Source organism: Talaromyces proteolyticus (genome assembly GCF_021365285.1).
Source record: "Talaromyces proteolyticus strain PMI_201 chromosome Unknown BGW36scaffold_9, whole genome shotgun sequence".
Lineage (NCBI taxonomy): Eukaryota > Fungi > Ascomycota > Eurotiomycetes > Eurotiales > Trichocomaceae > Talaromyces > Talaromyces proteolyticus.
The window spans coordinates 296,886-318,632 of record NW_025764285.1 but is presented as its reverse complement, the minus strand read 5'-3'; the positions used below and the strand labels follow the sequence as shown (position 1 = coordinate 318,632).

Below are 21,747 nucleotides of genomic sequence, written 5' to 3'. Positions count from 1 at the left end.
AACCAAACACGAGCGAGCGGTGTATATAACAAATCCAAACCTCGCTTTCGCAAGCTGCGAATATGGTTTCGCGACAAGACGACGGCTCTGAGAGTCGCGGTAATGCGAAACCTTTCTCGGTGTCCCTTTCGGCGACGTCCAAGAATCCCACAGAGACCAAGACCGCGTTCAGGTCCCAGCTACCATCTAAAGGCCCAAAGAGTCTGACAGGTCAGGCACAGCGACGCAGGGCCCAGAACCTATATGATGACGCGTCGGACGAGGAAGAGGCGCAACCGATACACGAAGAGGTGGTGGGCTTTGATAGCAGCGCCGGCGGAGCAATCAGCAAAACTTCCACATCAGAGGCAAAAACCCCCCTTGTCATCAAGGTCGAAAGCAAGAATAATTGGCGTAACAGACCAGGGATAAACCGCAGAGGCAAAAACCTTCTTCCGCAGGAAGTCCAGGCGACCGGCACATCTGCTCCGCAGACGGAAGGGCCAAGTATTTCCTACGGACTCAGCCTTGCGCCCTCGAAAGATGCTGATTTGGAGGATGTCAAGGGTGATGCGGATGTTGATGCTGATATGGCTGATGCTAGTGCTTCAGAACAGCAAGCACGAGAGCCCGTTGGGCAGGATGAGATTGCCTTGCAGGCACTCATCCGTGAGAGTCAAGACGACAAGGATCGAAAACGATCGGACTTGGTCATTGAGTCCTCAAGAGTAGTCGAGGGGCGATACGACGAGACGAGTTCATTCCGCGCCGATGTCGCGACGCGTCCTGACCAGGCGAGTTTAGAAGCCTACAACGCTATTCCCGTCGAAGAATTTGGTGCTGCTTTACTTCGAGGGATGGGCTGGAAGGAGGGACAAGCAATCGGTCGAGGTAGCTATGGAAATTCAAGTACGGCAACCAAGAAGACTGTTCCTGAACGCCGACCGGGCTTTCTGGGTATTGGGGCAAAAGATGTTTCTGGTGGCAAGGGAGCAGAGGTCGAGATCGGAGCTTGGGGGAAAGCTGCCATGCGGAAAGGGTCGAGGAAGAATGGGGACAGTAGCGGCAACACAGAAGGTGTCTATATGCCTGTCGTTATGAGGAATAAAACGACAGGTGAACATATGACGGAAGAAGAATTCAAGACTCTTCAGACAGGAGCAAAAGAAAGTTCGGCTGATGCACAGTCGAGAGAAAAGCCAGGCCGAGACCGAGACCGGGATCGAGAACGCAGGCATCGGCTTGAAATCGAGGATGGGTCTGGAAGAGACTACCGTAGTGGGCGCAGTATGGATTCATCATCACGCAGAGACCGAAGTCGGTCATCGGGTACTCACGATCGACGCAGACATCGATATGAGGATGATAAAGAAAGTCGACGGTATCGTGACAGAAGTGATCGCGATTACAAGGACAGTCCAAAAGTTGATTATACGTCGTCAAGGCGAGAAAAACGAGATAGGAATTCTGACCGCGACCGAGATAGAGGCCGAGACGGAGACCGCGATCGGTATCGTCGCGAACACAGAGACAAAGATACTGGTAGGGACCGAGACAGAGATAGATACAAAGATTCTTCACGGCGTCATGGAGACCGGTAAAAGAAGTGAATGCCGACGTTGAAAATAGCAACATTGCACGATGAAAATACCCTTAGGAATAGACGATATACAAAAAATGTGCATTTTCAAGATACCCAACTACGTTAAATTTCCAACCTGTTTCCGATTGTCTTTCGCAAAAAATTAATCACAGACTTAACTGTTAATATCATTGATAAATTGAACAAACCATGCTTTTCTCAGTAAAGGGATGACCAGAACCGCTATCTATACATGTAAAACTCCTGTAAACACACACAGCAAACTTCTTAGGCCTCTAGCATAATCACATCGTTCTCATGATCAGGTTCGTTAGTTGCAGACGAACCCGAGACTAATCGAACACCACCATCCATCTCATCGAGAATCCATTCGACAAGATAGCTTTCGTCAACCAGTTCCTCGACTCGACGATAATGACGATCCGTATAAGCTGACAGCACACTGAAAACCTCTTTCAGCGCTGTGCTACTGGCAAACTTCGAGCTTCGTTTGCCCTGCGCTGCTGCTGGTGGCGGACGACTAGCGAGTTCGACAAACGTGGAAGCCGGATATGACCGAACTAAAGCATAGAGAATACGCTGAGAGACTTTCGCTGTGCGAGCATTGGTATTCCAATCCCGGATGCGGAGAAGTAACATGTAAAGGTTATCATGATCAAGAGACTGCAAGACCGTATCTACGGAGCTGTTTCCAGTCAGAATAATCTTATTCTCGTCGATGTCGTCAGTTTCCGAAGTTCCATCAGCTTCTTCGATAGCAGTCGTGAATAGCGAGAGCAATCGGGCTGGGTGGTTGAGTTGGAGAGCTAATGTGATGGCTTCTCTATAAGCACCCGCGCGAATGTAATTCTGAAGCTGCTGATCTTGTTCAATGCGAGCCGAGTTGGCTGATACTGCTGCTGTAAGTGCAGCAGATGTTGTATCCTTCCAGAATGTGACGGTAGAGTCTGCAGCCCCTGAAATCAAAGCAAAATCCGGGTCTTTTTCTGAAGACTTGACATCTTCACGAGAACCAGACGGTGTTGGACAGGCAAGCGCCCAGACACGATCTGTATGGTTGTCTAATGTGGTTTCTAGCTCTCCACTGTAGGGAGACCATACTTTGACCAATCCATCAGCAGCAGACGAAGCAAGAAGAGGCCGAACCGCGGCCTGGTTTCTGCTCGCTACATCTGTATCATCCTTATTGTCTTCAGTGGATAAATGAGGAGGTGGAAGCCAAACAACTTTTAGGACACTATTTGTGTGGCCTTCAAAAGTTAGGAGACAGCTGAAGTCGGTTAGATTCCAGATCTTGACGGTTTTGTCACCAGATCCCGTTGCCACCAAACCACGAGTGGTACTCGTACCAGCATTTGTGTTTATGATAGGCATGTTTTTAGGAGAGAACCGAACCGACCATACGCCTCGTTTATGGCCACGCAATATGCCAATTGAAGTCCCATCCTCGGCTGACCAGATCTTCACAGTACGATCTTGGGATGCAGAGGCAAATAACGTGGCATTATGGTTAACATCCAATGAGTTGATGTCTTTTTCATGGGCCTTCCTAGTATATGTTGCTTTGGGAGATCTTAGTTGAGCCTCACTCATTTTTCCTATATCCCATCTTTTGATTGTTCGATCTTGGGAACCAGTGTAAAGGAAAGCCGGCGGGTGATTCAAAGGGTCCGAATGTGCTTTAGAGCCAACTGGGGGAGGAGTGCGAGGCAAAGCAATCGCCCCTAATGACTCTGCATGACCAGTGAAAACGGCTGCACAAGTATATGAAGATGTATCAGGATCAAGACGCCAAAGGCGGGCTGTATTGTCTTTTGCGCCAGTAGCAAGCCAATGGCCAGACCAATCGACATCGAGACAGATAACAATGTCATCGTGGCCTTCTAAATATGTCACATCTGCCCCAAAATACCCAGGGCCGTCTTCGATGTCATCGCCAGTATTTGTCGAATCCTCAATAGAAACAATCCGGATACTCTCCGTGTTAGCCGCCATGGCTAGAAGTGACCTGTCTGGCCCGACGTAAGCTAAATCAATCACTTCATCGTCATTCCCAGAGATTCGCCTTATGACGGGCAATGGTGATATGATAGACCCTTGTTTATAATCTGTCAAAGGCGTAATAGAATGCAACCGCAGTGTTTGATCAGCATGAACAGTCATTATGAATGGTAATTCTTGAGAATATTCAGTGGCGACAATGGCATCAAGTTCTGAGCCTTCTTCTTGAGCAAGTGTAATTTCCCCTCCTCTATTTCCGTCCCAGATGCGCAACATTCCTCTCTCACCCCCAACATAAAGAAGGGAAGAGTCAGAAATAAACCCTGCAGTTTCCACACTTTCCATAACGGGGATTATTCGGCGACTCTTCCATGTTGAAGCGTCCCATAGGATGACAGTCTTATCGCGAGAGGCTGAAAGTAATGTCCCTTCGGGCTTGGAGTAAGATAAACTTCGGACCACCGAAACATGGGACTCCAAAGTCACGATTGCCTTTCTCTTGTTCAAATTCCAGACTTTGACCTTTCCTTCTTCGTCTCCAGATGCTAAACGAAGCTCTGCCGATATGGTTGCGATCTCCGTCTGCGACTCTCGGTCCTTCTTCTGGGTCGACTTAGGGGTTCTCTTTTGATCGAGGACAGTGTTCACTTCAAAAAAGCAAAGGGCAGATATAACACCTCCATGTCCGTGAAAGGTATGTGTTATGTATCCACCCCTGATGTCCCAAATCTTGATGGACCCATCGGAGCTTCCAGTAGACAGCAAGGTACCTGTCGCATCGATGGCGGTTGTGACTACAGGAGACGTGTGCGGTTTAATACTTCTGAGCAACTTAGCCTCGATAACCTTTTTGCCAGTATCGAAGAGGGTCAAGGAATAAATGCGCATAGACAAGGACCGGGAGCAAACGACAAGATGCGAAGCCGATGGTGTAACTGTAGGAAGGAAATTAGCTATACCATTCACATAACCTAGGAACATACTTACTAGCTAAGTTCGTGATTAGTTCTCCATCCTAGGAATAAACCGTTAGTCTACAACGAACACCGATCGATCGAAATCAGCAGGCTTACTCCTTCGATGCTGGCCAATTGGTCGCCGGTGGTCAAGTCAATTATGAGGGCATCCTCGCCGATGCAAGAAGCAAGAATCCGGCCGGTGGAATCCAAAGATGTGCTTCCTCCTGTATAGATGGGGCGGAGTATTCGCGACGCCTCGAATGTTGTCTTGACGCTGACTTTGGACATGTTGGATGGCACAGTCCGTTTTCTGAATATGATTTCTCGAGCGGATTATTCTTTCATGGCCACTCCCTTAGAAAAACATATGTAATCTCTTTGCAATTAGAAAAAGGGTTTCCTCTTCACACAATGTCCGCCTTGCTATCAAATGCTAAGCATTGCTGGTGTCGATAGTGACTTCCTTGTCGACTGCAACGATAACTTTTTTTTAATCAGTTTGACAGGTTTGCGTCGTTTGCACTGTTTGCTGCAGGCGGGGGCAAAATAAGGTGTGGACCGTGCATGTGACCATACGGTTTTTGGCATCGCCAGTCGACTTCCGCCCATTTCGGATTTCCAGCTTCAGCCAAGCATCCACCTCCAACACATTCATGAAGCAGGGCAGTTCGCATCGAATGTCGCCTTAGCATGATGCCCATGCTTTGAATCCCAAAAACCAGGAAATGGGACGGCAACCGTATATAATTCGGCTCGCTTTGGTATGATTACTTGTTTTATTATTTCCGTCATATGCCAGCTCTCCTATTATTTGAAAATGTTGTTTCCTCATGCTGTTCTATGTGTTTGTGTCATCTTGACTCTCGGCATATGGATGGGGAGAGATTTCTTTCCCAAGAACTCCTGTTCAAAACTTGTGCAACCGGCGTCGGTCCGAATTTCAAAACGTCATCAATTTTATCGATCAACAAACAACGTTGCTAAGTGATTACTAGGGTCGGTCTCCCTACGAACTTCCAGATAGTTCAAGTACCCAAGCGACAATCACGACTCAAAGTCATGATGATGACTCTGCCCACACGGACGAAGATTATGTTCAACAGTATGACGAAAGAGGCCATCCAGTCTTTCCCAAATCCAAGGCTCTTGCTCGCGATCTCCGTCGAGCTAAGAATGATGTCTTATCAACCATGGGGGTTGTGGTCAGTGGGGAGACTGGTCGCTCGGGGACCACCAGAGATAAGAAAAAGGTCAAAGATATCACGGCAGAGAATGATTACGGCCTAGTAATTGAAACTGTTGATCATGTTATGTATTTTTTTGGGTCTTGGTGGGTTGGGAGTTTTGGTAGTCGTATCCAGGTATGAGAATCCATCTCTGGTTCCGTCGATTCAAACCGCTATTCCTTCGACCACACCCAATTCTTCGATTCTCCTTTTTTTATTCTACTGCTAATATATGTCTAGACATTCAAACGCTACACGCATAACTCATTTTGGAATCTCATTCAGTCTGAAATCCGGGAGGTTGGTTGGACAGGCTTGCTATTTGCAGGCATCCCTGCTTGGGCAATAAGGGTGATACTACCTATTTGCCGTACCCACGTAGTTGAACCATTGATTTTATACTTTCAAAACAAAATAATCTCTCGATACGGTGCCAGATGCACATCTTTGGTTCAGAATACGTCGTTGGCTCTCAGGTCAATGTAAGTACTTCTACTTTTTTTTACAAACAAAGTTTTCGTTAATACATGGAATGTTTAGGATTCGCATGTTTCTCCCTATTTTATTCGAACAAGTTCACATGTTCTGCGTACTACAAACGATTCAAATTATCCCTCATACATCCTTTCCAAAGATATTCTTCTCACTTCCATTTACTCAGTCCTCTTTGGTTCGATTGCCATCGCTTCCAGCAACCTTTTCCACCACCACTCTCGGGCAATTTGCTTCAGGGCTCATAACAGCTCCATTCACTCTCGCCTTCACCTACACACTTCTTCGACCGTTCATTGAGGACAGGATTTACCGAATTATTCGAAGGCAGCTACCCAAACAAGAACAACCTGATGAATTTTCACTCCAGGTTGCCATGGAAAATGATCTTCTGGCGTGGACAATACCAGTAGTTGCACAACAAGTGGAAGATGGGACTCGGAGCAATCTTAGCGTATTGGAAATTTTTAAAGAAGAATTCCATGACCTACAAAAACAGCTGATTAACTGGCTGGACTGGGGCTGGAGCTGGGGTCGGGAAAACTCATTGAACAGTAAAATGAGCAACCCTTCAATCCCAGATTTACCAGAACCCACGCAAACCTCAACCCAATCAGTGCAACAAGAAGCCGAACACACACCAACCGGTGATGAAGTTGAATCTTCCTTTGATACTAGTTTGATCCTTGCCAATGAGCAACTCACTCATTCTCCAGCTCAGATTACTCCGAGGTCTCTAGATGGATTGCGTCCACTTGGACAGGCTGGAGTTGACTCCATCAATGATTCGAATGCTACGGAGACCTCTTGGTTGCCTTTCCAAGATAACGACCTAGGGTCACGTCCTGATACGCTGTTATCGCGTCCTGCAAGCCCAGAATCTCCACCTACTTCTCCTCGTATTCGTGCATCACTCACCCACCAGAACTCTTTTACCACCACCATGGAGCTTTCTCTCCAAACAAGCCGAAACACGCAAAGAAATCAACAAATCGACACTGAAGTTGTCAGTCATAATACAAACGGCATTTTAGATGACTGGTCACTTCAAATCGACAACTCAATGTCACAGCCCACCCCACTGGATTTGACTCTGGACCATCCAGACCTCATGTTACCGGATTCTCTAGAAAATGATATTGCAAGACACGCTATCGCGGTGCCTCCTGATGTCTCTGAAATTGCTCAGCAACTTGCTTTAAATCCTGAAGGAGTACACGAGCTTTTATGGGGCGTGAGCGATGAAAACACAGTGGTCCCTGCGGCGGACCAGCTGACAGTTCTCCCGGATACAATCGAAGAGCCGTTGCATAGCCCTACATACCAGGATAACATGGACCTCCTTTCCGAAGTTGGTACCCAGGAGCTAGCGCAGGTAGACCCTGATTCATTACCTCTAGTGAGATCACGGAGCCAGCATGAAACGGGGCCGCTCAAACAACGAGTCACAGTTCTATCCTCCGTTCCTACCAATGCCCTAGCACACCATCTTGCTTCTCTGATAACCGGTGTACTATTTATTCCTTTCCGGTCATTTCTCTACCGTACCCTAGCCACCTCATACCTCACTTCCCCTACTGCAGAAATCTATGGTGTAAACAACGCAGTCTCATTATCTGATATTCGCGGCATCAACGCGTTTGCAGGTGGTGGAAGCCGACAGGATATGGTGGCATATATGGGTAAGCTGGCTGTGGTATGCTGTCTTCAAGTAGCTGTGAGTGGCGGCATTCTTAATATCTGCTCTGCAACGGCTATTGGAATCGGAAAAAGGTTGTTTAGATGGGGCCAGCTGTGATTTTTCATGTTTCTTTACAAATATGGCCTTCTCTATAATCAGGGTGGCTTGCGCCTACGCAGCTTTATGTATATATATGGGATAGAATAATTAGTTTATTTCATCGCAATTGAGAAAGCGACCTAACCAGTAACAAACAATGAAGAAACACAATTGAAAATTACAAAGAGCCTCATGTTTGGAGGCCCAATAGAACATACATCAAAGTAAAGCCATGGCAAAGTCTTGTATATATGGCCGATGACGGTTTATTTGTTTTTATAAAAGTGGCCGTGAGAGGGAGAATAGAAATATATCAATTCAATTAAAGACAGTCGAAATGCAAAAATAAAGCATTTAGATCTAGGATACAGGATGACGGCCTAGGGGAGTTGCCTGAGGCACTCTCGGTCATTACTTTTGTTTGTGCCAAATCTTTCACCCCTCAACTCCTTCCTCAGCTCGTATGTTAGCTCAGTCAGCTCATTGCCTCATTTCATCCACGCACAATTATGCACTAATAACTCGTTCATTTAAAACCTCGTTAGGGCCAGGATCGTGGATACATGGCCGTATGATGCGTGACATCATCGAAGCAGTTCCTTCTAGGCTTTATTCGACCTTGACTGTTGTCCCATTGACCCTGACGAAACCTGTTTTGATATATTTTATCATTAAGACACAAAACAGGAAACGTCGACTTCAAGATTCCTCGCTGCCACAACACCAGACAACCCCTGATAATCTCCTCAAATAAAAATGGGTCTACTTGATTTGCCCACGGAATTATTGCTGTTAATAGCGTTATTTCTGACATCAAAAACAGATATCAACTCGCTATGTCGGGCCAGTAGCTCGTGCTATGCTATTCTTAATTCATACCTCTATCGACACAACCATAGGAATGGCCAGAGTTCTGCATTAAAGTGGGCTGCCGAATACGGGAATGAGGGTATTGAATTCGAAAACTACAAACATTCAAAAAGATTTTTAAAATTAGGCCTAGTCTCGCTAGCTTCGGCCGCAGAACACGGGCACGAAGCAGTGGCCAAATTGCTTCTTAAGTATGGAAATATGGATGTTATTTCTCTAATAAATGAGGATCAGAGGGGACTCGTGTCAGAAACAGAGAGAATATGGGAGAATGCACCGCTGTTCTTTGCTACAATGTATAGGCATGAAGCAGTTGTGAAGCTCCTGCTCGAGAATACAAATGCGAAGGTAAACATTAGGCCTTTTAACGGAAAACGCTGCTGCACGAAGCTGCATTCTATGGGTATGCAGCAATTGTAAAACTATTTCTCGACTTGGGAGGGACGAGAAGCATAGATATCAATGACTGTGACTGCGACGGCCAAACCCCACTGCACCTAGCTGTAAAACGCGGGCATACGGAAATTGTGAAACTACTACTTAACTATGGAGGAATGGGAAGTGTGGTCATCCAGGACTGGAGCGGTGAAACACCCCTGCACCTAGCTGCAAGGGAAGGGCACGCTGCAGTTGTGAAGCTCCTCTTGAGGCTGGCAGATCTAGGGAATTTCAAGATAGGAACTCTCCGGTGAGAACTGCGCCAATAACACCATTGCAAATAGCCGCAAAGCGAGGGCATCTGGAGACCGTCAAGCTGCTCCTCGAGATTGGAGATGTGGGTGTTGGTGATGAAACGATTCATAAAAAATGGACCCCGTTACATTTCGCTGCAAGATATGGGCATGAAGCAGTGACAAGACAGCTTCTTGAGACTGGTAATGCAGATGTCAATGCCAAAGAGATCGGCGGCCGTACACCGGTACACGTGGCTGCAAAAGGAGGGAGTGAGGCGGTGATGAGATTGCTTCTTGAGACTGGTAATGCGGATGTTAACGTCAAAGATTTCTTCAGCAACACACCGTTGGGACTTGCGACATTTTATTGTCATCGCAAAGTGGAGTCACTGCTAAACCAGCATATACTAGGAAAAATGTGAGCTTTGCACACTCTCAGATGAGAAAAATCAAGGATTTACTAGTTAGCATGGCCTTGCCAGCCAGGATCCAGAGAGTGTATCCTAGTGCTGTTAGCAGCGCAAGCCATGCAATTATCCCAAACAACAGCACATTGGCCATGGTGATGGTCGCATTCGTAGGCTGTGTCCTTGCAAATAAAACGAATGGAAACTGCTCGGCATCCTTCAGCATCTCCTCCGCCTCACGTCTTCTCAATTTGCTAGTTCGCCTTTAGCCAGTGGAGAAAAAAGTGATCTGCAGCTACAACATACAGCTCTTCCAGCGCTTCCTCCAGCTGTTTAATCTGGAATTCTTTATCTTCGATGTATTCGCCTTGTTCTTCACCAGTGCAAACCTCACCGAATAGCTCTAGGATAATCCTTTCCTGCCGTAGGCTTTCTAGCTCCTTTTCCACGGAAGGAAAATCCACTCTGTTGTTTCTTTTTAGCTACCAAAGATAGAGGTCGAATACAGTGAAACAAACAGCTCTTCGTCCAGTCCTTCCTCTAGTTTTCTGGTTTGAAATTCCTCACAATCAATATGTTCGCGTTCTTCTTCACAACTGTGAAGCTCAAGCACACTCAGCTCTTGGCGCAAGCTATCTACCTTCTCCAGTGCAGAGCCATCTTTGAAGGCGAGAGGCGTTGCCCTACTAGCCTCAGCTAATCTAACGAAAGAACGGTTTTTTGAAGTAAATTCCCGCCGAACAAGCTTGCGTATCTCCATGGGGAGTTTGTCAGGTCTTTATTGAGATTGGGGGTGTATGAAGTACCTAACAAAGAAAAACTCGGTGGTACGAGTCTTCGAGAACGCAGTCAGAATGACCTTAGAGACTTGGAATACAGGTCAGCCCAAGGAGGTGTCAGAAGTGGCAGACTTAGGATTATACTTATTTATATTGGAATCTTGGCCCTACCTTGCTTAAAAGCAAGTTGCTTTACGCCCTCACACAAGCGAGCGGCGCACCCCCAATTCCCATATAAAACTGACATTTTGGGGCCCTCGAGTAAGAAGTATTACCGAGTATTAGACGTATCTTGTGCTTGGTACAAAGCAGGTTCTTTGAGCTAGGTTCTAGAGGTAGACAAAGGGCTGCCGACTCAGCTCTCTTTGTCACGGAACTCAACTCTCGTTAGTGATTGTAAAACCCCCGCATTTGGTATGGCCGCAGTGGTCATCTTATGGTAAGAGAGGTAATGCCAGTCTCTGGGCTCAGAGATGTGTGGACGCTCATGCATATTAATATTGACGATGGTCTTGAGGCTAAAGAAAAAACCTGTGCAATAGGCTGCTCAGGTAAGATAGCTATTGCCCTCAACCCTATAAAGCTAGCCGTTATCTAAAATGGAGATATCCAACAAAAAGCTTCACAGAACCTATGGTAATCAGAATATCAATATTTTAGTATACATCAATATATCTCCCTAAACCTTTCGAATGTTATGATGCACCATGTACAGCACAGAACTTCTTGCATCCACAATTAGCCAACCGCTTTTATTGAATTGATAATATACATATCAACTGATGTAGGACCCTCAAATGTTATATATATGAACCTTAATATTACCTTAAAGGCCTATATGATATAAATCACTCTCAATTAATATGTAACCATGAAATCTCATCGATTTAATGTTAATAAGATCAACATGCAATCAGATCCGTGACTTGTTTAATACATGTAATTTTGCGTGCCGAGGTCCAACCATGACCGTCGACTTCCGAACTGCGACCTGCCTGGTGTAATGCTATACCTTCACTAAACCTACTCAACTATTGCGATTACAGCATTTTGTATTGAGTACTCACGAAATATGGCATCCGCTGTAGGAATTGGATCTAGTACAATTCGACCATTCAAGATATCCGTTACAGATGAACAATTAGTAGCTCTGCGTCAGAAGTTGGCGCTTACTTCTTTCCCAGACGAGGTCGACCGCGACCAGCCTGAAGAATGGAGCATGGGGGCCCCCCTAGGCGATATCAAACGCTTGACACAGTACTGGAAGGACTCCTTCGATTGGCGCAGTGCCGAGCGCGAATTGAATGAGACTCTCCCGCAATTTGTTACCACTGTGCCTGTCTCGGGCTTTGGCGAGCTTGATATACATTTTGTGTATAAACAAAGCAAAACCCAGAGAAAGAGAAAAGCGATTCCATTGCTCTTTCTTCATGGATGTAGGGAAATACATGCCATCGGTATGAATATACAGCTGAATGTTTCTCTAGGGCCTGGTAGTTTCATTGAAGTGAAGAAAGTCCTACCTCTCTTGACCGAAGTTGGTGAAGGCGATGAAGATTTACCTGTTTTTGACGTAGTCGCGCCTTCGCTACCCAACTTTGGATTTTCTGAAGGTCCTGCAAAGGTATGGGAATATACCCAGAAATGGTACTAGTCCATGAGCTCATGCTTCATAACAGAAAGGGTTCGGGCTTGCTCAATATGCGGAATCGATGCATGCCGTGATGATGGCGCTTGGGTACCCGAATTACGGTTGATACTCTGCCCTGCTGCTAGAACAGATCTCATATTGACTAGAATCTAGTCGTCCAAGGAGGTGATTGGGGGTCGTTCATTGCTCGCGCCATGGGCACGCTTTACCCCAACCATGTCAAAGCAATCCACCTCAATTTCATAGCCATAACCCCTCCATACCCATGGAGAAACCCGCTGTTATTTTTGCGAACACTTTTCACCTTTCCATTCTCCCGAGACCAAAAATTGAAAATCGCAGTCACTCAAAACTACATTGGAGAAGGAAATGGCTATGCCAAACAGCAGGATACGCGCCCACAGACACTAGGGTACAGCCTCAGCGACAGTCCAGTTGGATTGTTAGCTTGGATATATGACAAACTACATACATGGACAGATTCATACCCCTGGACAGATGATGAGATTCTGCAGTGGGTCTCTATATATGCTTTCTCGCGAGCGGGCCCAGCTGCTTCTCTGCGTATATACTACGAGTCGATGCATCCGTTGAAATCAGACCCAGCAAACCTTTCCCGTGATGAAGTCATCTCGCGCCCTCTTCCATCTAGCGTTAAAGTCGCCATGGCAAACTTCCCAAAGGAGATACTACAGTTTCCAACGAGTTGGATACAAGCGGCCGGTAATGTGGTCCGAGAAACTGATTATGATAAAGGCGGCCATTTTGCTGCATGGGAAGTCCCTGAATTGCTGGTCCAAGACGTTAAAGCTTTTCTGGCCAAGTCAGGAGCAGGCTACGGTGCGGTATCTGGACAGGACGGCTACTGAATTTGCTTTATACTTTGGATTTTACATCTAGTTCTTGGCCTTAATACTTGTATCTGGTGACTACGGGTTTATGTATTTGCAGTAAGCGTCAAGAATGCAGAGATGAATGCACTCAGTCGGTCTTTTGATTTTGACTCCAGAGACAAGAAAATTAATACATCGTGAACAACCCATCTAATCTTGACGTCCTTTAAGTAATCGCTTCGTAACCTTGTCCTTCTCTATGATATAGACATAAGCGCCCCAACCGGACAGGGCGTCTCTGTCGACGGCGTTTAGAAGCGCCTGAGAAATCGTCTCGAAGAGATCATCGGGTCCCTGTTGACGAGAATATTAGCAAACGCACAATCCTGCAAAAGTAATCTAATCCTCCCAACGTACCAAACCAGGCTCCCAAAGACCCTCACAAGTACCAAACAACTGATCACTAGCCGTACCACTGACAATAAAGTCCTTAGCAAAATCGATGCACCCGATGCTGTCGAACCCGCAGATGAATGGTTTTCCTGTGGTATGATTGATTCCCGCGACGACAGGCGAGACAAAGTACGGACCAAACCGTCGTTCGTACAGACTCGAGCTGACCAGATTGGCCAGGGTTTGGGGGGAGATATGTCGCTCCTCGCGCAGGCGGTACATATTGACTTTGTAGCGGAAGAGATCGGAGACGGTGGTCACGTCAGTAGCGAGGCCTGTTATGCCGAGGTAGGTGGAAGGGGCGTAGTTGAAGATTTTGGGAAAGTTGTTGGAGACGGTCAGCGCTTGCATGCCGAGTCGGAGATCGCAGGCGATTGCGACACAGTCCTTGCCCACCATGGCGACGCAGGCACCGCCATCTGGTTTCAAGATTGTTAGTATGGTTGCAGCTTTCACACGTCGTGCGCTGTGAGGTGAGAATCGCACGTACTGATGTCGAAGGGGGAGCTCTAATGAGTGAGGTCAGCTAGATGGTTTGAGCCTCCGGGCACAAGAGGGAGCTTACCATTGTGACTTTCTATCGGTGGTCTTCTTCCTACCAGCTCTTGGACGGGGCAAAATAAAACAATATGTCTGGAGAAAGGGACTCAAATGCAGGAAATAACTGAAGATGGGATCTGTCTTGGGAGCTGGGTCAACGATAGTCGCAAGTCTCCAGGCGGCCAGCGAGACACGCATGAGGGAAGCTCGGGCCAGCTAGCTTAGTCTTGGCCTAGTCCAATGCCTCAGGCCCTTAACTAGTTAACTAGTATTCCCGATGACGATTTGCCGCCTGCCTGCGACACGCCGCCGAACCCCATCGAATTTGTTGCTTATCAACACAACCCTTCTCTTTGCAAATAGAATCCTTCCAATTCATATGTGCTAGCTTATTGTTCTAATATTTTTGCCTCATTTCTCTCTACCTTTGGTTACAGCGACACACCCTCCGTCTGCAACTCAGTGCAGCTGCCCCGCAATACCTACGCGGGCAGTTATCGTTACCATGAGCTCTCATGTCGTGGTGATTGACTCTACAGCTCGGCGAGCTGTGGTGAAAACAAACCCATCGAAGCCGTTGGCAGATGTATTGCAGGAAGCTTGTGCCAAGCTTGGCCTCAACGCTAGCCAATACGGACTCAAGTAAGTAGATGAGCCATTCCGTCAAGCGAGCCATGCTAACAACAAGTCTGTGTTCTAGACATCAGAGCAAACAGGTTGATCTATCGCTCTTATACCGGTTATCCGGCCTGACCTCTGGTGCGAAGCTTGAGCTCGTCCAGCTTTCCAAGTCCCCGTCAGTTGTCACTGTGGCTTTGCAACTCCCCGATTCCGAAGCGCACGGCACCAACGGACGAGTCCTCGACAAATTCCCTAGTACTACAACTCTATGGCTGGTGCTGAGGAAATTCGAGGCCGGGGTGGCGGGCAATGGGCCAGCCAGGAATTTGACCGCCAAGTGTGCTCCAGCTGTCGATGGCGGATCCAGTGGAGCTGGACGACTATATTACCAGATGCCTGTTTTACAGAGCATGGGACGCGAACTGGCAACATTCTCAGATTTACAAAAGTCCTTGGCTCAGCTAGGTTTCAACAGTGGCAATGTTTTATTCCGATTATCGTTCCGAACAACGCAAGAACCGCTGGAAGAAGCGATGATGAAAATCACGCAATATTTCAAAGAATTCGAGGAAGAAACCACCATTCCCAGTGCTGCGCCTGCAGCTAGCCCGGCTGCTATAGATCAAGCACCACCTGCCATTAAAGAAGAGAACGTAATTTCGGAAGAGCCCTCATCAGTACCCGTCACATTATCAACATCCACTGCCGAAGTGCAGCCATTAGGCGAGCAGATCCCAGAACAGCCAACAATTCTTTCGGACTTGAATCGGCCTGTCACCGTCTACCGGCCCCCTACCAATACCACACCACAATCTGCTTTAGCATCTTACCGTGAGGAAGATTACGTACCAAGCATCGAACACGCCAAATCTCATCAAGACAGGCTCAATCAACTGTCGCATAACGTGCGTCTTCCCAGCGACCGGGAAATCGCCGAAAAGGCCGCTGCAGAGCAAGAGAAGCTGGCTGCGATCAAAGAAGTAGAGGTGAAAATACGATTTCCGGAACAAAGTCAGGTCGTTGCCAAATTCGGACAGCCTGATACAGGATCCGTTTTATATTCGTTTGTCCGAGATTGTTTGGACACCCCTTTCGCCAATGAGAAATTCTCTCTAGCAATATTTGGGGCTGGGGTATCTCGAGGCCCTTTCGATCAAAAAAAGATCATTCCAGATTCAGATCGTCAGTATTTGATTAAGGACCTAGGCCTCAAGGGAAGAGTGCTGGTCAATTTTACATGGGGCGATCACGCATCTACGGCAGCCCGTAAAAGCGGCACAAATTTGCTAAAGTCGCAACTTCGCAGTCAAGCCCAAGATATCCAGATACCCGCCGTGCCTGGTCTTGTGGCGGACGATGAAGACAACGCAAAGAAATCACCATTGGGCAAATTGGGAGCAGCTTTGAAAGGCGACGGTAGTACTAGCCAGTCTGGCGGCCGTAAAGGAGGAGTGCCGAAATGGCTCAAGTTGCCAGGTAAAAAATAAGTGCTACCAATGATTGGGATACGCATCTATCTTACTGTACATAATATCGACTTGCATCTCAAGTATGACAAGCCGACTGACGAATGCTATGAATACTATCTCTACGATACTACTTCATGAGAATATAAATTATCGTTCCGAGGTCATCAGAATTGGATTGTAGGTTTTTTCTAATTTTGATATTAGATTTTCGAGACCACTCTTTATCCTGATAGACAAAGAAAGACTGGCAGTCCGTAGGGAAGATCCAAGTCAAGTTCGTAATTCCATGACTGTCCACCCGAATGATCCGTCATAAACAACATAACTCCATTGTTATGCACAAACCACCTTTGTCCGTAGCAAGATTCCATCGCCTGCCTTGATATTTATTCCAGGGCGAAATTGCTGTAGGAAGAAACCATAATCATTGTTCATAGTCGTGTGGAATTTTTTTTGGGGTATGAACTCGGAAAGAAAAAGGTCCGAACACACATTGGTAAAGAAAAAACAGAGGGGATGATGCGAAATAATGATAAACAACGAGATGGAACAAAAAAAACCGCTTGGAAGTCGATTTTTAGTGACCGGCCCGTCTGGCTTCGGCAATAACCTTCTGCATCTCGTCGACCTTGGCCTTAGCACGACCAATGGTACCGAGCTATTTGACAAAATTATCGTTAGTGATCTTGATGCGGTTTCCTCGAATTGATTCCCACATACCCTCTTCTTGGCGAGCTTCCTGGCGCGCTTGTCCTGGGAGTTTCTCAACAATTCGACAACGCGGCGCTCATAAGGAGCAAGACCAGCGACCTCCTTGACGATTTCACGGACGAAAGCGGTGCGGCGAGAGAGACGGCCCTTGCTGCGGCTGATGCGGGCTTTGCTCTCCAGAGGAGTCGTTTTCTATACGTCAAGAAAATCAGTACTCGTTTATTTTCTGATATGAAATCGCAGAAAAGGCATTTTATTTCCCCGGTCGTAGTCAATTCCAGTCTGCATCGAGAGGTGTTACACTGCGTCGGTCCCGTGTGTAGTTGGTGAATAATAATTGTTGATGAATGTCCTGCACATAGCACCAATAGATGTATTCCAATCCAAAATCTAATCTCGAAAATCCTTCATATTCTCTCTATTTTCAATTCCTTCACCCATCGCAGATACCGATCGATAGCGAGACTGGATTCTTGACATTCGATAAGGAAATAAAGGCGTAAAAAAATCCGAACTGGCAAGATCAAAAAACAGTTGTAAAAAAAAATAATAAACATACGTGACCCTTGTTCAAGCCGACCACGATACCGGAACGTTCCTTCGCCATGTCGAACGGTGTATGAGTAAATCGCGAAGTGATTTAGGTGGTCTGTTTGGTTGTCGTTGTCGAAGGACAAAAGGCGTTCGTTGATCGGAACGAAGTTCCATGTGCTTCGCCAATTTCAGGCTCAGTGACCAAAAGGGTTTGGCTTGCTGTTAGCGTGAAATTGCTAGTGTGGTAGGCGAGAGCTAGGGCTCAGGGCTCAGGGCTAGCCGCTGGGCTGTGTATAGTCACGTGATATACATTGCCCCGTTTCGGTATATCATCTCGTGGGAGAGTGAATTCATGATCTATACTGGATGTTTTGTTCGAGAAATCGCTTATAGTCTACCGAAAATATTATAGATACAATTGAGAGATCAGTCTATGTAATTATTTAAGGAACAAGATACCCCCAAGGGCCTCCTCCCAACTCTCCATTAGCTCTCCACAGAAGATCTCGACGGCGCTTGCGTCTAGGGTTTCCTCGAGGTCTTTGTTAAGCTCACTACTCTCTTTTTGAGGATGTCTTTGGAATATCAAGTCAGTCAATACACCTAGAACACCAGATCCCATAACATTGGATCGGAGTGTTCTGGTGTTGGATTTGACGGCTTCTTCGACCTGGTTGACAAGCTTCGTGAGGCGCTCGACAACCTCTTTTGAAGGCTTTGCACCTGCCTTTGGTGCCTTTTTGGACTTGGCCACACTCAGTATCCCTGACAGTGCCTTTGATGTTTCAAGAATCAAGAAGCTGCTGTGAAAGAATTGCCAGGATGGTACTTGCGGCTTTTCGGAAGGTATGGAAATTGTTATGTCCGCTAATGTGCTCTCGTTTGAAATAGACTGTAATGTCTTCAACAACCATTGTTCTGCTTGAATGAGCACCTTGTCTATATCGTGGCCTGACACCGATTTTGAATCTGAAAGCAACAATGCCACTTTCAGTAGAACGTTATGAATACTGGCGTGGCGCTTTTCAGCTAGTGTCATATCATCCAAATCAGATAGAGCTATTTCTTCCAGTTCAGGAAGTGTAATATCTGTTTTTACAGGCTTCTGTAATTGAAGCTGATTGATAGTGGTAAATACTCGGTCAATGGTTTGTGTAGATCGGATCCACGATTTCTACGATTGTTAATATATCACATAAAAGTCTCCTCATGGTGTACATACCTTTGGTAAAGGACCCAATCGCACTTTCTCCTCAAATGTTGGTTTGCCCAAGGGTTCGCAGTTCATGAAAGCATCAAATGCTCGTTGATCAAGCAATTCAGGGATTTCTGAAACTGTAGAGTCGTGAATTATTAGTCCACATTATGCAAAAAGGTGCCATCCAATTAAACCTACCGATATCGTGATACCTATTAACCCGGTTTCCACCAGCAAGCCTTTCAATGCGTCGCCCTTCAAATGCCCACATGAACTTGCAGACACTCTGCTTTAAGCGTCTTTGAAGCTCAATAGTTCCTTCCACGTTCACGTAGCTTCCGAGGTTTAAGCCGGCATTACGCTGTTTAGTCGTCGTTCTATCCACACTCCCATAGAACGAGATTGCTTGCGAGAGAGCCGCTTCGGGAATAAAGTCCTTGTAATCCGCTTCAATGGGAGGAGCTCCGTGAGGATGTATGGTGGCAATGCGGGTATATAGATTATGAGCGACAGTTTCGTTTTGGATTTGTTTGACTGAGAGTTTGCCAAAAGTCTTCATGGCAATAGAACCAGCACCCAGAAGAAGATAGACCCGAACGAGAAGAAGTAATATCTGGTAGTTATGAGGCGAGTCCTGCAGCAAGAACTCTAGCAGAGCGGCAGCCCGGATTAATTCAGAACTAGGACTTTTCTGCTCTTCAGTTCGCTGCCAGTGGTTACTCGCGTGCACAAGACTCATAACAGCAAGTAGCCCGATGTCATCTCTTGGCTGATTTTCTATCGCCGTTGCCGTTGACTTGGGTGGTTTGGTCGCCCGGTACGTTCTCAGACAGCGTGATACAAAGTCTTCTACTTTATTTGCCGAAACAGTTTCTCCGGAAAACAAGCTGAAACAGTATTCAAGTTTGAATGCATTGATGATGGCAACCTGTTGTGCCGTGTCTGGCGTCTGAAAACAATAGTTTAGCTTCATCAGAAAGAAAACATCCAATATTCATGTAGGCCAACCTTTTCTTGGAGCGCTGCTTTACCCAAGGCATACTCGACTAGTTTGGTAATCTGGTCTGGGCTTAGATGCAATGCATATTTGCGCATATCATCGAAGCAGTACAGTTTACTACTGTTAGCGTCATAATATTCTTGACAAGCAGCAAGATACTCAGATTGCGACAGCGCACCGCTCTCCAATCGCCACAGCAGGAAATCAAGCTGAGCAAGATGGGAATTGCGGGACTTTGGAAACCGTTTAACGAACTTTTGTAGAAACTCAAAGCTCTCCTGGGTGGTTCTTAACATTCGATCAGTCAGGTTTGAAGATTCATCGAAGAAATGCTGGGTTCATGACCTACTCTTCCGTATTGATTTTCTTGACTGAAGACAGCAAGAGGTTCCAAACTTCCCAGTCATCCCTCTCTTTAAGCAGATTTTGTGCAGAGTCCCCATCTTCTGGAACAGATAGGAACTCCTTTGCATACTCAAAACCATCCGTCCATTTTTCAGCTTTGCCCAGGCAAATCAACTTCTCTCTTACAAAAAACCAATCATTCTGGACAATTCTAGATTTCAAGCCTACATTCTCGCTATCAAGGATCTTTAATATTTCATCATTACGGTCTTGTGATTGAAATATTTTGATGAGAAGAAACAACTCTTCCGTAGTCTGAATCGCTCGAGGCGGACTCAGAAGTTCTTTCTGTGCGAAAGTTAACATAGCGCTTATAAGTAAAGTGAGATATCAATAAAAAAAAGGGGGATACCATACTGGATCACTTGGTACACTATCAGCAGCTTTTGAAATCATCCGATAAGCCAAGGTCCCAAATAGTTTGCGTTCCATATCCGACGATGCAGGGTCAACGGCCAGGAGGTAGGAGAGAAAGATAGCCCAAAAGTAATATTTGCGTTGCTTTGGGAAATTAACTTGCAAACTCATTGCTGCCTGGTATCGAACATTAGTTTCCTATTAATCAATGAGTGAGCAGAACTCTTTGTGTTACCTTTTGCGCCGATTTCCAGTCATCTGCGTCGAACGACATGGAGAACCATTGCGTCTGAATCTCTAGATCTTGCGATTTCGTCTTTGCTGCTTTTTCCCAGATACCCCTTGCGGTATCATCGTGGCCGCTCAGCTGGCGCAGAGTGGAGTGTAGCATTTCCAATGTATCGAGATCTGTCGTTGGAGGCTCAGCCCGGCATAATTCAAGAGTAGCAGCAATGCCCTGTTTAGAATGCGTTTCGTCTGGATGTAGGTATAATATCTGTGCTCTCCACGCCTAAATCATCGTCCAATATTAGAAAACCAACCGATTTAAAAAAAAAAAAGGGAAAGTTACAGCATATGCTGAATGCCTTGATTTCACGTAACTCTGACATTGGGTTATACTCACTCTTAAAAACCTTGTATCCTCACCCTTTTTTATCCGTTTATCTACCAGCTGCAGCGCCTGTTTCAGGTTCTGAGAGTCAAGGGCTTCCTGGATCTGCTTATTGCGGCGGTGAAATACCGCATCTGTTTGGGCGGACATGATTATTCCTGGGTCTCTTCAGCACCCGATCAATAAAAAATGGAATAATCACTGTGTCGCCCTCTTTCTCGACGTTAAGTCTCATACAGTTCGTGTTCGTTCTTCTTTTCCCATTTATGCAACCGCTAGTTCTACTCGAATGGATAGCCAATCAGCGTAGGGGTTTCTTCTTTAATTCTGAGATATCGACTGTAAGAATGTCATGTTGTTTTTGTGAGTGCGGGGAAATTTTATACCGCCTTTCCTACCGCCCCGAGAGTCTAAAATCGGGGTTTTACACAGATGAAGTCATAGATAGTATCGCCATCTCTTTTATTTGCATATTCAGCATTTATTTCTATATTTGAGAATATCATGAAATATATATGAGAAGTTGGCAGGATTAACTACTTGGTGGGGGTTTCGGCTGAATTTTGGTGAGGTGCGGAGGTCGTTTGGAAAT

General features: G+C 46.2%; 10 protein-coding genes across 10 annotated transcripts; 5 read left to right on the top strand and 5 right to left on the bottom strand.

Annotated features, from left to right (window-relative positions):
* Window positions 1-62: 62 nt before the first annotated feature.
* On the top strand, window positions 63-1,580 carry BGW36DRAFT_361478 (DExH-box splicing factor binding site-domain-containing protein; the record flags this gene model as incomplete). The annotated part of the gene is made up of 1 exon (XM_046214280.1): window positions 63-1,580. The coding sequence occupies one exon, from the start codon at window positions 63-65 to the stop codon at window positions 1,578-1,580; it is 1,518 nt and encodes a 505-aa protein (XP_046069295.1).
* A 134-nt stretch (window positions 1,581-1,714) lies between these two features.
* On the bottom strand, window positions 1,715-4,989 carry BGW36DRAFT_208241 (small nucleolar ribonucleoprotein complex subunit). Its single transcript, XM_046209906.1, has 3 exons — window positions 4,657-4,989; window positions 4,571-4,598; window positions 1,715-4,518 (listed from the first exon to the last, which is right to left on the bottom strand). Exons 1-3 carry the CDS (start codon window positions 4,828-4,830, stop codon window positions 1,850-1,852), a joined length of 2,871 nt encoding a protein of 956 aa, XP_046069294.1. The 5' UTR covers window positions 4,831-4,989; the 3' UTR covers window positions 1,715-1,849.
* A 164-nt stretch (window positions 4,990-5,153) lies between these two features.
* BGW36DRAFT_323720 (uncharacterized protein) lies at window positions 5,154-8,203 on the top strand. The gene is made up of 4 exons (XM_046212696.1): window positions 5,154-5,303; window positions 5,538-5,903; window positions 6,009-6,250; window positions 6,309-8,203. Exons 1-4 carry the CDS (start codon window positions 5,268-5,270, stop codon window positions 8,056-8,058), a joined length of 2,394 nt encoding a protein of 797 aa, XP_046069293.1. The 5' UTR covers window positions 5,154-5,267; the 3' UTR covers window positions 8,059-8,203.
* A 593-nt stretch (window positions 8,204-8,796) lies between these two features.
* Window positions 8,797-9,330, top strand: BGW36DRAFT_361475 (uncharacterized protein; the record flags this gene model as incomplete). The annotated part of the gene is made up of 1 exon (XM_046214279.1): window positions 8,797-9,330. One exon carries the CDS (start codon window positions 8,797-8,799, stop codon window positions 9,328-9,330), a length of 534 nt encoding a protein of 177 aa, XP_046069292.1.
* Window positions 9,331-9,672: 342 nt separating this feature from the next.
* Window positions 9,673-10,850, bottom strand: BGW36DRAFT_409282 (uncharacterized protein). The gene is made up of 4 exons (XM_046219100.1): window positions 10,510-10,850; window positions 10,298-10,456; window positions 10,046-10,245; window positions 9,673-9,991 (listed from the first exon to the last, which is right to left on the bottom strand). The coding sequence occupies exons 1-4, from the start codon at window positions 10,749-10,751 to the stop codon at window positions 9,918-9,920; spliced, it is 675 nt and encodes a 224-aa protein (XP_046069291.1). The 5' UTR covers window positions 10,752-10,850; the 3' UTR covers window positions 9,673-9,917.
* Window positions 10,851-11,842: 992 nt separating this feature from the next.
* On the top strand, window positions 11,843-13,290 carry BGW36DRAFT_398926 (epoxide hydrolase; the record flags this gene model as incomplete). Its single annotated transcript, XM_046218470.1, has 4 exons — window positions 11,843-12,206; window positions 12,258-12,394; window positions 12,450-12,522; window positions 12,575-13,290. 4 exons carry the CDS (start codon window positions 11,843-11,845, stop codon window positions 13,288-13,290), a joined length of 1,290 nt encoding a protein of 429 aa, XP_046069290.1.
* Window positions 13,291-13,464: 174 nt separating this feature from the next.
* On the bottom strand, window positions 13,465-14,275 carry BGW36DRAFT_361472 (putative proteasome component Pup3; the record flags this gene model as incomplete). Its single annotated transcript, XM_046214278.1, has 4 exons — window positions 13,465-13,608; window positions 13,672-14,126; window positions 14,198-14,216; window positions 14,273-14,275. 4 exons carry the CDS (start codon window positions 14,273-14,275, stop codon window positions 13,465-13,467), a joined length of 621 nt encoding a protein of 206 aa, XP_046069289.1.
* A 276-nt stretch (window positions 14,276-14,551) lies between these two features.
* On the top strand, window positions 14,552-16,499 carry BGW36DRAFT_345305 (GLUT4 regulating protein TUG-domain-containing protein). Its single transcript, XM_046213194.1, has 2 exons — window positions 14,552-14,889; window positions 14,948-16,499. The coding sequence occupies exons 1-2, from the start codon at window positions 14,753-14,755 to the stop codon at window positions 16,353-16,355; spliced, it is 1,545 nt and encodes a 514-aa protein (XP_046069288.1). The 5' UTR covers window positions 14,552-14,752; the 3' UTR covers window positions 16,356-16,499.
* On the bottom strand, window positions 16,500-17,733 carry BGW36DRAFT_383373 (60S ribosomal protein L36). Its single transcript, XM_046216651.1, has 3 exons — window positions 17,608-17,733; window positions 17,058-17,240; window positions 16,500-16,995 (listed from the first exon to the last, which is right to left on the bottom strand). Exons 1-3 carry the CDS (start codon window positions 17,653-17,655, stop codon window positions 16,915-16,917), a joined length of 312 nt encoding a protein of 103 aa, XP_046069287.1. The 5' UTR covers window positions 17,656-17,733; the 3' UTR covers window positions 16,500-16,914.
* Window positions 17,734-17,971: 238 nt separating this feature from the next.
* BGW36DRAFT_345300 (putative cytoskeleton organization protein) lies at window positions 17,972-21,525 on the bottom strand. Its single transcript, XM_046213193.1, has 8 exons — window positions 21,168-21,525; window positions 20,778-21,053; window positions 20,543-20,719; window positions 20,130-20,473; window positions 19,789-20,068; window positions 18,979-19,729; window positions 18,805-18,917; window positions 17,972-18,756 (listed from the first exon to the last, which is right to left on the bottom strand). Exons 1-8 carry the CDS (start codon window positions 21,303-21,305, stop codon window positions 18,022-18,024), a joined length of 2,814 nt encoding a protein of 937 aa, XP_046069286.1. The 5' UTR covers window positions 21,306-21,525; the 3' UTR covers window positions 17,972-18,021.
* Between the last annotated feature and the right edge of the window lie 222 nt (window positions 21,526-21,747).

Coding starts and splice junctions, on each gene's coding strand:
- BGW36DRAFT_345300 (XM_046213193.1), bottom strand. CDS start 21,305: ATGTCCGCCCAAACAGATGCGGTATTTCACCGCCGCAATAAGCAGATC. Junction 20,720..20,777: donor ACTGGAAATCGGCGCAAAAG/GTAACACAAAGA, acceptor GTTCGATACCAG/GCAGCAATGAGTTTGCAAGT. Junction 18,757..18,804: donor GATTGGGTCCTTTACCAAAG/GTATGTACACCA, acceptor TAACAATCGTAG/AAATCGTGGATCCGATCTAC.
- BGW36DRAFT_323720 (XM_046212696.1), top strand. CDS start 5,268: ATGGGACGGCAACCGTATATAATTCGGCTCGCTTTG. Junction 5,904..6,008: donor GTTTTGGTAGTCGTATCCAG/GTATGAGAATCC, acceptor ATATATGTCTAG/ACATTCAAACGCTACACGCA. Junction 6,251..6,308: donor TCGTTGGCTCTCAGGTCAAT/GTAAGTACTTCT, acceptor TGGAATGTTTAG/GATTCGCATGTTTCTCCCTA.
- BGW36DRAFT_208241 (XM_046209906.1), bottom strand. CDS start 4,830: ATGTCCAAAGTCAGCGTCAAGACAACATTCGAGGCGTCGCGAATACTC. Junction 4,599..4,656: donor AATTGGCCAGCATCGAAGGA/GTAAGCCTGCTG, acceptor GTTTATTCCTAG/GATGGAGAACTAATCACGAA. Junction 4,519..4,570: donor ACTAATCACGAACTTAGCTA/GTAAGTATGTTC, acceptor TCCTTCCTACAG/TTACACCATCGGCTTCGCAT.
- BGW36DRAFT_383373 (XM_046216651.1), bottom strand. CDS start 17,655: ATGGCGAAGGAACGTTCCGGTATCGTGGTCGGCTTGAACAAGGGTCAC. Junction 17,241..17,607: donor TCGGCTTGAACAAGGGTCAC/GTATGTTTATTA, acceptor CTTGACGTATAG/AAAACGACTCCTCTGGAGAG. Junction 16,996..17,057: donor GGAAGCTCGCCAAGAAGAGG/GTATGTGGGAAT, acceptor TTTGTCAAATAG/CTCGGTACCATTGGTCGTGC.
- BGW36DRAFT_345305 (XM_046213194.1), top strand. CDS start 14,753: ATGAGCTCTCATGTCGTGGTGATTGACTCTACAGCTCGGCGAGCTGTG. Junction 14,890..14,947: donor GCTAGCCAATACGGACTCAA/GTAAGTAGATGA, acceptor TCTGTGTTCTAG/ACATCAGAGCAAACAGGTTG.
- BGW36DRAFT_409282 (XM_046219100.1), bottom strand. CDS start 10,751: ATGGAGATACGCAAGCTTGTTCGGCGGGAATTTACTTCAAAAAACCGT. Junction 10,457..10,509: donor GAAGGACTGGACGAAGAGCT/GTTTGTTTCACT, acceptor AAGAAACAACAG/AGTGGATTTTCCTTCCGTGG. Junction 9,992..10,045: donor TGGCAAGGCCATGCTAACTA/GTAAATCCTTGA, acceptor CATTTTTCCTAG/TATATGCTGGTTTAGCAGTG.